We start from the raw sequence: 12,129 nt of genomic DNA on the forward strand, positions 1-12,129 counted from the left end.
AATTAATATTTTCCATTTTTATGGCTTTCATCTACATACAATTTCAGAATCCCTAATTTTAGCTTTCAACTCCCTTAAAATACCAGTTAGGAAGGGATTTTTCAAAAAATTAAACAATAAAATTTCTAACCTTACTAAACAAACCAATTACAACTTAAATCCTTAAAACATAAAAACTAAAGTAGCCTTTAGAACAAAGTTAGATAATAGTCGCCATAAAAATTATATATCAAATACAACTTTTAAATCAAGATAAAGATTTTAAATGAGAAGACAGCTGGCTTTACCTATCTAGGACCATTCCTATTTTAGTATGTTCTATTCTTATCTACCTCTGACTTCTTTTCATACTTTTGTTTTACTTAAGAGGTCCCTCAATTACATCCCTCCCTACTTGAATTTTATGATTATTACTCACAACTGGGCTAGAATGAAAAACAAAAAAAAAAACAAAAAAAAAAGCCAAAACCGACAGCTCACTTACAGAACTCTGTCACTTGCCTGTAAATAAGCAAAACTTCACAAACCTATCCTTTTTGAACCATTGGCCATACAATACATTTTTGTATCCCTATGCTGCAGTTATCCATACATAGGTATCCCAAAAGTCTCAATATTGTTTTAAACTTCTAGATTGAACCAGCACTAAGACTTTTGAAATACCCTGTATAGACTGCTGCTGCTTGTATGTGAAACCTAAGGTAGGCCTGTCATTGTGTTCTTAGTACCATAGATACAATAAAAACCTTGCTCATTTCCCCAAAAGCAGCACAAGTAATAGCAACAGCTTTTCTGCTGACCAGCACTCCAGCAGGAAAAGCCTATGCCAGGTGTAGCCACTGCTAGTACAGTAGCATAAGGGAAGCAGATTCCTTCAAGGGCAATCCTCCTCTGTATCCTGGAGGTTTATACTCAGAGTTCACTTGCCCAAAAGAACTTGTATTTTATCTGCCACAGAAATAGAAGCATCTAATTTGGGGAAAGGTTGGGAGAGTGGTGGATCCAGTGAAGTAGCCGAGTTTTCCAAGCTTTGCAACTGAGAGACACCCACCTGTGTTAGCTTTCTTCTTATCTTCAAAATACCTACTGAAGTTCCAGGGTCCAACTATATACTATTTCCATAACAAGGAAGAGGTGGGGTGTTTTCAATCAGTAGAAAAGTTGTTACATATTGCATAAAATTATAGTAAATAGATCTACTTTTAAGATTTACTTATATGAAGTCAGTGTGCTATTGTTTTAGCATGTTTCAATATTTTAAAATAAGTTCTCATCTATAATTCCAAGTTCAATTTCTCTTATCTGCCACTCTAAATTTTCTTATTATCTGAGCTTCTTTCAATCTGCTAAAATATCAGTCTTAATATTTTTTTGTGTGTGGCAAAAGCTTGTTTACTAAAACAAAAAGAAGCCTTTTTAAAATAGACTAACATGGTATCATCTTTTAAAATATTATGTTTGTTGAGAGAGAGACAGAGACAGAGAGAGACAGAGAGAAAGAGAGTTTCCTTTTAAAGAATTTTCTCTTTAGAGACATGGCCTGTCTAGAATTGAACTGAAAAGTAGGTTTGTATCTTGAACATCTACTATAATTATTCTGAATAATACAAATGTGGGCTCAAAAGGCTTATCTTATCTAACATGTTTGATGTCAAGAGACTGCCATCAAAAGATATAATGAAAAAGAAACCTCCATATAGAAAATAGGAATAATAGTCACTTTAACAATTTTGAGAAGATTACCACTACATATTTATTTAGCAATGCTTGGCCACCAAGCTTGTCTGTATTAGATCTTGCATGCTTTCATTTTTAAGACTTTTTGCCACTAGGTGGCAATTTTCTTTAGAACCATTACCTTCAAGAGAATAAAACTTTTGGTGAGGGGAAAACAGGAAGGAGAGGGAAAATGACTCAAAAACAAAATATACATGCAAATTATTAGAGCCTAGATGAAGTCGCATACATAGAACTATAACTGAATTGGCATAAAATAATTTTGTTTACCTTGAGGAGACTAAAAATAAACTTTTACAGTATTAAAATAAAGTCACGAGGAATTACTAGGATATTTTATTTTCCAGATTAACTACTACTAGCCTTTTACAAAATACAATTAGGCTAATTCTATCTATTATCATCAACTACAATCCTAGTTAACAGTATGTGAACACAAATGAAATGCTGGGTCTATTCTATCATGTGTACATTTTGTTTCCACATAAAAATTAAAAAAATTCTTACATGCTGCTAAGTTTAAGAGCAGATTATGGGCCATAATAATTATTTCCATGGTTGACATACAAAATTTTAAAAATCAAAGAAAACAGTTGGAAGGTGAAAAAAAGGAGAAAACAGGGTTACTCACCGTGGAGTAGTAACTGTTTCCTTTTCTGTGTGCAGCTCCCCCAGCAGAGCTGGGTAGTTTCCTGGAGGTGCCAAGAGAGGTTAGCTAGCCCTGCCCCTCATTGCATAACATCACATCCTTTCACATATAAAAGAAATGGTCTTGTTCTAGACCTTAAGTATCAGATGTCTTGAGTGAAAAGATAGCAAGAGCAGAGTTCTTAAGAATGCTTTTATAACATTTCTAGCAGAGGAAAAAGGATACCAAGGATAATAAAGCAATACTAGAAAAATGAGGACTCCTCTACCTTGAGTAACCCTGTTTTTCATATCCCCTAAAAGTGGTTAGGTCTGTTAGAGTGGGTTATAGTTTCAAAGGAACATCCTTAGGTAACTAATGAAGACTGTATACAAGATAAGAACACTTTCTCTTAAGATTTGGAGAGGTGCCTAGTCTAGCTTTTATAATGGCAAACAGAGTTAAGAGAATACCTGGGCTACCTAATATCACTTATTATTTGGGGGTCTAAGAACCAAAGTTTTAATTCTAAATTAAGAAACATGTTCTTAACTCTCTTATTTTGACAGGCAAGTTGCACAATCTGTTATTTTGTTGGAAGTTAAAATTTTGTAGTTGGGACATATTGGCTCTTCACAGTCCCTTGGGCCCAATGTTTTACATGCCCTTCGAAACAGGAGACAACTGAACTCAATTAGTAGTTAAGATATCTATCATAGTAACCTTATATTTCTAAAACAAAAGTACAAGCTGAGTAACATTTAACATAGCTGTTTCTTTCTACATACTTAGGTCTACAAAATCATCAATATCAATTCGATTTTTGCCAGACTCAAAAATTAATAAATAAACCAAACATTCAAAACAAATTCTCACTAAGAAGATATTTCAAGATTCCAAAACTATTCAATACTCCAGTTATTTCTTTATTCCCCTTGGGGCAACTAACATACTACTCAACAACATTTTAAATCGAAGATAACATTAATTTTCAAACAGGCCACCACTCCAATTATGCAAAGGGTAAATAAACCATGTTACATCTAAGAGAAAAAGCTTAAATAAGATCAGTATTACAACATTAACCTTTCATGTAAAAGATCATTTATCTGTCTCCCAAAGAAGCCAATTTCTGTCCATTACTTTGGAGAATGTATAACTTCCTTAATCTAACTATTTGAGAGTTACAAACAAGGAAAATTTCTTAGCCACTACAAATAAATTTACTCTAAGGCATCAGATAAGCTTAATTTTATACTATAATATCTGTGATATTCGTTTTCTTTTCTCATGTAGCTAGAGTATTTTTTTCATTCTACCACCATCTTCAGTAGCCAATATCCCAGGCGAACAGTTTTAGGTAGAAAACAATATGATTTTTTCCCTACCCACTCAAAATGACTCATTCACAATCTCAAAGAATAAATCTACAGAAAAATTCTCTTCCTGTTCTTTTTGTATTAGTAGGCAAAGGAAGACCTCAACAATTGTGTACACCACCCTAAATTAGTCTAAGAAAAGTAACACTTGATAATTTTAAAGAATATAACATTTGAAAGTAGTGATATATTATCCTATTAGAAAATACTAAAGAAAAAAGGTCTGTAGATTTGTTGCATATTATTATTTCAAGGAAAAGATTAATAAATTCATTAACACTAGCTACACAATAACTTTTTAAATGAAGTATTTATTTAAAAAAGAAGTCCTACTCTGGTATATCCCATCACACACAAGTTGTGGCAGGCCCTATTACCACGCTGGGAAGATTTTGAATGTGGGCCTTGTGACAGAATGTCCATCTCTTGGCCTACATAATTAAGAGAGGTTCATTAGATGGGGTGATGAACTTTTTATTTTTAGCCAAAGAAATTCTTGAAGACCATCTTCAGAGCTACATAGGAGCTATGATTTATTCTGATGGAAACACTCAAACACCAAAGAAATTATGATCCTTAAAGTAGCAAAGTACCAACTAAAATACATCCTTCTTATCAAACTTGGATAAAACATATTTACAATTAGACTTACATTGCAGACGAAGATAACACATTAAAGCTAATTTAGTATATTGCTGTAAGTTTAAATATGGAGCAAAATTCTTTCTGAAATGCTGTGGAAACTATTTTCAAAACAAAGTTAACTCTTCACTTAAGTAATCAGAAAGAAAAGGATGCTGTTTTTCCTTTATTCAACTGTATATCATCATTACTTTATATCATAATATATTTCACATGAAGTATTCTAAAAAAAGGTACTACCTCAACAGAACATAAAAGGCAAATAAGTTTAATTCTATCTAAAAGAAATTAGAACCAGAAATAGCCAGTTTTTTCCCTTCAAAACTTTAGTGCTTTTTTCAATCTAATTTTCAACACAAAGTCAACACTTTCACTTTTAGAAGACCTCCCCAGTCAAATATTTTCCTATTGTTCAGCTTTTGAAAAGATAACCAGCCTTAAAAGAACAGTGATATACAATATCAACTTCATGGAACGTATGATTATGTACCACAAGCCAACACATGTTAAATTTACTTATACCAGAAAATATCATACAATCATGCTAAATTTTTAATGAGGCCATCATACAATAGAAAAGCATTATATTTAAATGATCAAAATATAAATCACCAATACCTTTATGTACATTTAATTTATTCTTGCTTCAGTTAAGCATTACAATAGTAAAAAAGGTTGTCTGATATCTACCTTAAATGGAACAAGTGAATGCTACCTTAGTTTAAAGTAGTATTCTGGTCATCATTTGATCCTAAAATCCACTATCTTATCTGCATGGAACATCATTTTGGCCTCACAAGAGAGATTCTTGGGCCAGATAAAGAAAAGCCTACTTCTTATCTTCAAAGCAACATTCTTGAGAATTCCAATTACCAATTACTCAATCTATATATGATATAAAAAAAGAACTATTTGGCATAATACAAGAAGGTTGATTTCATTGTATTGGATTATTCAAATGATCAAGAGGTTAAAATTATACATCTTTATTTTTAAATGTATGTTTATATAAAATTATCCTGTCACCAGTAGATACTTGAAAAATCTAATTGATTTCAAACAGTTTAGTCACCTGACGCCAAACATAGGAAACAAAAATTCTGAGGAAAAAAGCTACAATTTCTGGGGAAACTTAAAAACAGACATCCTTATCAGAAATCAACTAATCATCTAAAGAAGTAGGTCTAACATAGTTTTCCAATAATTAATTTTTATACTTAAAAAAGATAGGTGATAGCCTTTCATTCATCAAAGATGACAGTGCAACCTACAAATTAAAAATTGTAGGAGTGTCATCTACTGGCAAAAAGAATTTCAAATGGTCTTTTAAAATACTCCTGGCAAATCAAATTCCTTTTTATTTTTTTCTTAATAGCAATAGTAACCAAACTGTCCTATTAGAATCTAGAAATATTTTATGAAGCAATATCAATCTCATTTTTAAAAAGATGCCTTGGTAAGTTGCTCAGAAATAAGGTGGATGCTGAAAAGAAATAGCTTGAGATGGCACACTAAAACACACACATACCTACTTTCTAGGCAAGCTAGTTTTTTAAGTATTACAGATTCCACTTGAACTCAATTCCTGACCCAAGTAGCAGTTTGGGATTATATTAAACCAAAATATACCAATTCACAAAGCCAATCCTCCTAATACTTTGAAACCATTTAACATCAATAGCTTGAAAATTAAGCAAAAAAAAAATTCAAAGGACTAAGTATCCATTAGTGTCAGAGGGGGGAAAAATACATTAATTTTTTTTCAAAATACCAAATTTCCTTTGGCTACACATTATTGTATCAAAATAGATTCTAGACAAAAATTGCAGGCAAAAATATTATGAGTTTTAGCTTTTTTTCTTCAAAAAATGATGAAAATGTATATTTAAACAATTATATCTGATTATAGGGCAAAGGAACTTTTAAATAAAAAGATGACATGTCTATAGGTTGACATGCTAAAAAATTTCAGTCAATTCATCCTCTTGTCACTATATCTATAAATATGCATATACATATAGATATAGTTTCCTTTTAAAATTTTATCTTAATTTGATCCTGAGATATTTTTGGTTTAACAATGATACCACAAGGATAAAAGTGAAAAAAGTTACTTTTATTTAAAAAATAAAACAGCAAAAGATATAAAATGGTAAAACAATTCTACTTACAAATGAGTAATCTGCTCTCCTTTCAGAGGGGGTAGAAGATTCCCCGAACCAATTAAACAGTTGTGAACTATGGTCAAACGCTGTTGTACATCGTCTCTAAAATTAAAAATGAGTTAGTTTACTATCATAATAGATGAAAATTTTAGTTTTATTAATGATATTACTTATTACATTTGCTCATGAGATCTTTCTTATTTTCAACACTTCCAGAATTCAAAAGCAAATAATGAAATTATTATAAGTCAGGGTACTAAAAAATAAGATAAAGAAATGATAAAGTCTTCTGTCAGCAGAAGGTAGTTAAACAGATGTTAAATTTTAAATGGTTCTATTAGATTGTTAATGGTCACTCAAGCTACTACATAATTTGTCATCTGAAACAATGATCATTAACTCTCTACAAAACCCTTTACACATATGATTCAGAATCCTGTATTTTCTTTTTAACCACACATTCATGTTCCTAATGTGTTATTGGAAATTTTGTACTTTTAAAAATACATTACCTAGGAGCCCACTGACTTCCTATCATTACGTACTGACAAAGACAGGGGATAAATTCGGTGGATTTCCTGGGCTAGCCCTCTTTCCTTCCTATGGTGGCTTGCAGCTGGGAATGTGGGCTGTTTGAACAGGTAGATGAGCCATGGGTACGTGGTTTTATTTTGTTATTTATTCCTTTATTTCTAGTGACTATTAATAAATCTTATAAAAATATAATTTAGTTATTATATATTAATTTTAATTTAATTGGGGAGACTAGTCTCCCAAAATGATAACTAGTAAGGATGACAAATAATTATTCTTTCTAATAATTTTGATAGTTGCACTAGAAGACCTCAATAGGCATTCCCTGTCTAAATAAGTTTATATACATGGTTAATATCTAAATATCCAATTTCCACTACCTGCCCCTCCTTTATGTTTATCAAGATAGCACAAATATTATGGCATCTTGTGTTTCAACATAATTCTGGAAGCTGAGATAGTAAAACTAGCCATTAGTTTCAAATATTCATTTCTTTTCTTTATTGAATTTTCTATGGAATATTTCCAAGAAAGATTTTTTATTTGTCCATAGTTGCTAAATAAGTAACATTCCACACACATAACCACTCTGGGGGTAGGATTATTGGATATAATTTTTAAAATCTTAAGCAGCATTCCTGAGTCTAGGAAACATACTCTTCTTTTCAAAGTAGATACCTATATGTACTTCCAAAGTAAACATAAGTGAAAATCAAAGTATCTATATAAAACTGAATAGTGGGAATTTAGTAGTGAGTCAAATGAACATCTCCTTATTTTTCATATAACATATTGAAATATTATGAAGCTACATAAAAAGGAAACTTTTTTCCAGAAAAAATACTATATTCAAGAATTTTCTAAGTACGGTTTGGGTGGGTACATTTTCAATTAATACAAAATACATGTCACACACATTAATAATCTTAATGTCAGATTTTAAAAGGTTTAATTTTAATTTATACACTCTAATGCCAAACTTCCAAAAATAGCCACTGACACAATTGGATAAAACTAATAACAAAAGAAAACAAACCTGGACATTTCTAGTTCTCCATTTGCATAAAGCTGGAGCTTGTTAAGCTCGGGCTGAAGAAATGAATCCAGTAAATAATAGGCAAAGGTTATTTCTTCATGTGAAGGTACATGCCACTGGATACCTAGATTCCACAAATCACCTGGTTTTCCCCAGTCCTAAGAACAAAGTTGCATACTTGTTTATTAAGTTGTAAATATTTTGTTAACATGTAATATTCATTAAATAAATTTATTTTCTAATGGGGAGTAGGGGAAAAATCTATAGAAACAATCTAATCTAAACTTTGGTGATACAAACTTCATAATGTACTACTACAACCTTATGATAGAAAAATGTATTGTAGTGGTCAATTTTTGCATAGAAGACTTAATAAATGAAGATATTTCTGTTGAGCCCTGTATATAATTTGCACATCTTTACTGACCTTATTAGCTATAAGTATTAACTATAGTATGAACAAATCAACTAATTTCACACAAAAATTGAAAATTTTGGTTTAAAACTTTTTTCAAGGATAAGACATTATTTTCCTCAAAAATAACACAGCAGGGGGAAGCTGGGTAGCTCAGTGGATTGAGAGCCAGGCCTAGAGTCGGGAGGTCCTAGGTTCAAATCTGGACTCAGACATTTCCCAGCTGTGTGACCCTGGGCAAGTCACTTAACCCCCATTGCCTAGCCCTTATCACTCTTCTGCCTTGAAGCCAATACACAGTATTGACTCCAAGACAGAAGATAAGGTAAAGGTTTAAAAAAAAAACAACACAGCAAACATTTCTAATTCAATAGTCTAATTACATTGTCCATAATAATTACACCGATTAATGTTTACCCCTTGAAAAAATAATCCTCTAATATCAAATTAACGAAAATCCTTACCTTAATAGGAAAGTATTCAGAAGGAGGTTTGTTAAAGCCACCTGGCACACTGCAGTATTCTGTAGGGTAGATAAGTGTAGTAGACCGTAGGAGGTGGTGTAAGAGATTACAAGACAAAGTATAACCTTGTTTACAGGTTAAATGTAAGGTTCGCTGGAGAATCTTTACCAGCTGTTCTTTGTAAGGCAACAACTTTTTTCCATCAACTCGAGTAATCTAATAAAAGGGAGAACATTTTAAAGTTTACTATGTGGTTATGACAGAGTGACAGAAAGTTCAGATAATTCAGATACTAAATTAATGTCAGTTTGGTTCTTAAAAAAAGTTTTATTTCATTTAAGAACATATAAATAAATAGCTCCCATCATCTAGGCCTGCAGCCACTAAGTGACACAACAGATAGAATGTCAGACCTGGAGTCAGAAAAAGTTCAAATCCAGCCTCAGACACTTACTAGCTATGTAACCCTGAGCAAGTCAGTTGATCCTATCTGCCGTTTTCTCATCTATAAAATGAGCTGGAGAAGGAAATGGCAAACCATTTCAGTATAGAGTCAGACAAAACTGAACAACAATCATCTGGGCCATGTACTTATTTGGTATGTTATTTTGTGGAGGTAAGACTAGAAAATAATTATCCATCATACCATAAAAATTTCATAATTTCATTATCCCTTTACTCTCTGTAGGATAATTTGGCAGTAAAATAAGTATAGCTTTATTGTTGGCCCACATTTACAAAATAATTTTAAATTCTCACCCCCACCCCAGAACAAGTATGTCCAAAGAAATTGTACCTCAGACAAGAGCTGGAGATTCCACAGTAATTCCTTATCTAACTCTTCATCATTCAAGACATCATCATCTAAACGGGGGAAAAAAATTTTCCTTAATAAAATAAAAACTTTTAAAATTCATAGCTAAACTTTCTGTTAAGATTATAGAAAGCCCTTCACGACTATAAAGTCTTCTATTTCTAGAAATTCTTTTGACTCTTCCCTCTCCAGGAAAAAAAAAGGGGGGGTCGGGGGGGGGTGACTATGCCCAAATTATAAATAAATGCATCATTTCAAAGACCAGGAATATTGATGTTCCACCTATAAATCAATTTCAATTCTCATGTTAACTTAAAGAAATTCCTTTTGGATACCATAAAAGTTCCTTTAAAATATCCAGTTCTTTTATTTCTCACAGCATCAAACTGACAAATATTTTAAAATTGGAAAAATACCTCAAGTTGTGAAAAGTTCTAATTAATTTAACTAATGTACATCTCACAGAAGCACAAAATTTTTTAAGAAGGAACCTCATGACCATCAGATACAAACTACATCCAAAATGAGTCCCCAATATATCATATCCAACAAGTGGTCATCCAACCCCTTCTATAAGAAAATCAAGAAGGAAAAATCTATCTCCAAGACATCCCATTCCATTTTTTTAACTCCTCTAATTGTTAAGAATTTTTTTCCCCAAACATCAGGCGTAAAACAGCCCCTTTGCAACTTACATCTATTGTTTCTAATTCTGTATTCTTAGACCAAAAAAAACAAATCTACTCCTTCCAAATGATAGCCATTCAAATACTTGAACAATCTGGACAAAGTAAACTACACACAACTAGATTGTTTCTGAAGGCTAAAAGAAATTTCACAAAATGATAACAAACAAATCAACAAAATCAAATGACTCACTCATTGTAAGTTGAGTTATAACAGTACAGCAATGGGGAACAAAGATCTTCAAAGATTCAACTGGGCAGCACTGAAACATATTTTACAAATGATTTTAAAAGAGAAGCAGTTAGCATGAGGTCACAAAGTAATCACTATTGCAGGGATCGAGTATACACATAATTATCTTTTGAGTAAAGTTTATATTTAAAATATAACATCCAGTATAAAAATAAATTATTATTCACAAGATTAACTAGTAAATTTTCAGTTTAAAAGCAACAACTAACCTTTACAGCAGCTCGGCACATATCTGCCACCATGCGGCCTGCTACTCTAGTTTCAAATATGTTTGAAACGGCAAAATTAAAAACCTTCTGCAGGGCAACCTGTTAAGTGGAAGATATAGTCAATCTTTCTTTGGAAAAGAATGAAATTCCTCATGGAACATAAAAGAAAAATATACATGCATATATTTCAACTATACATGAGGTAGTTATTCCAAAATGAGAAATTAGGTTCACTGAATCTTTAAAGAGAACCATCCACAATAAAAATTAATTAAAGAGTTAAAACTGAGTACCTCCTACAAATATTTAAAATATTTCACTTTATTATTTCATATTATAAATGATGTTATTAAAAAGAGGTAAGGTTAAAATCTGCATGTGATACTAACTTGAATAAGACTAAATTGATACAAATTTGTTTTCTTAAGATTCAAGAAGCCACATAAAACATGGCTAACTATGGTAGTAGCATACAGTTGTTTGAAGAGGTCAGTATTTTAAATGGCATTTTGTGGGAAATATTTCAGTCATTTAACACAGAAATACCATGCTGAATAGTTTAGGCATTAATTTCAAAGAAATAGTTGAAGAACTAAGGTCTTAAGATTCCTAGATTAAATTTCATACTATACTAAATGCATTTCATTATCAAAAAAAGAGGTTTAGGTTTCCAATACTAAAATAACTCTGAAGATAATCTTCAAAAAGTCAAAGAAAATTTGGTAAGCTCATTTTGCCCCATTATTTCATATCATTAAAACTGTTTTCCTGCACATATCACCATAATAATAAAACATGGCACTACAGAAAGAAAATATGGGAGCAAAGACATGAAATATTTGCATACTCTTAAGACATGCTGGTTAGTTTTGCTGAACTGCTTTTTTCCCCTGTCTTTTTTTATTCTGTGTTACAAGGGATGGTTCTCTAGGGAAGAAGGGGTAAAGGATTTACTAGAAAGGTGATGCAAAAATCAAAAGACAGCAATAAAATTTTAAAATAAATTTGTTTCAGAAAGATATAAGATGCAAAGAGACCTAGGAATGATAGGTAAAGGGAAGAAAAAAAACAACTGGTGATAAAGAATGAACATTACAGAGCATGCTTTGTGAAAATAACACTAAACATCAGACAGTTAAAACAGCTTTAGTTCTAATGAAACAAAAA

General features: G+C 31.7%; 1 protein-coding gene across 1 annotated transcript in view; it reads right to left on the reverse strand.

The window, feature by feature from the left end:
• The window catches only part of PSME4 (proteasome activator subunit 4), a 101,017-nt gene that overhangs the window by 38,114 nt on the left and 50,774 nt on the right, over positions 1–12,129 (reverse strand). Inside the window, exons 15-20 of the mRNA XM_044663332.1 lie at positions 10,963–11,061; positions 10,694–10,763; positions 9,797–9,864; positions 9,001–9,216; positions 8,122–8,279; positions 6,558–6,653 (exon numbers count right to left, since the gene is read on the reverse strand). Coding sequence (XP_044519267.1) covers positions 6,558–6,653; positions 8,122–8,279; positions 9,001–9,216; positions 9,797–9,864; positions 10,694–10,763; positions 10,963–11,061 — 707 coding nt within the window. The remainder of the gene's footprint in view (positions 1–6,557; positions 6,654–8,121; positions 8,280–9,000; positions 9,217–9,796; positions 9,865–10,693; positions 10,764–10,962; positions 11,062–12,129) is intronic.

This window comes from Gracilinanus agilis, chromosome 2, assembly GCF_016433145.1.
Source record: "Gracilinanus agilis isolate LMUSP501 chromosome 2, AgileGrace, whole genome shotgun sequence".
In the NCBI taxonomy this organism is placed as follows: Eukaryota; Metazoa; Chordata; class Mammalia; order Didelphimorphia; family Didelphidae; genus Gracilinanus; species Gracilinanus agilis.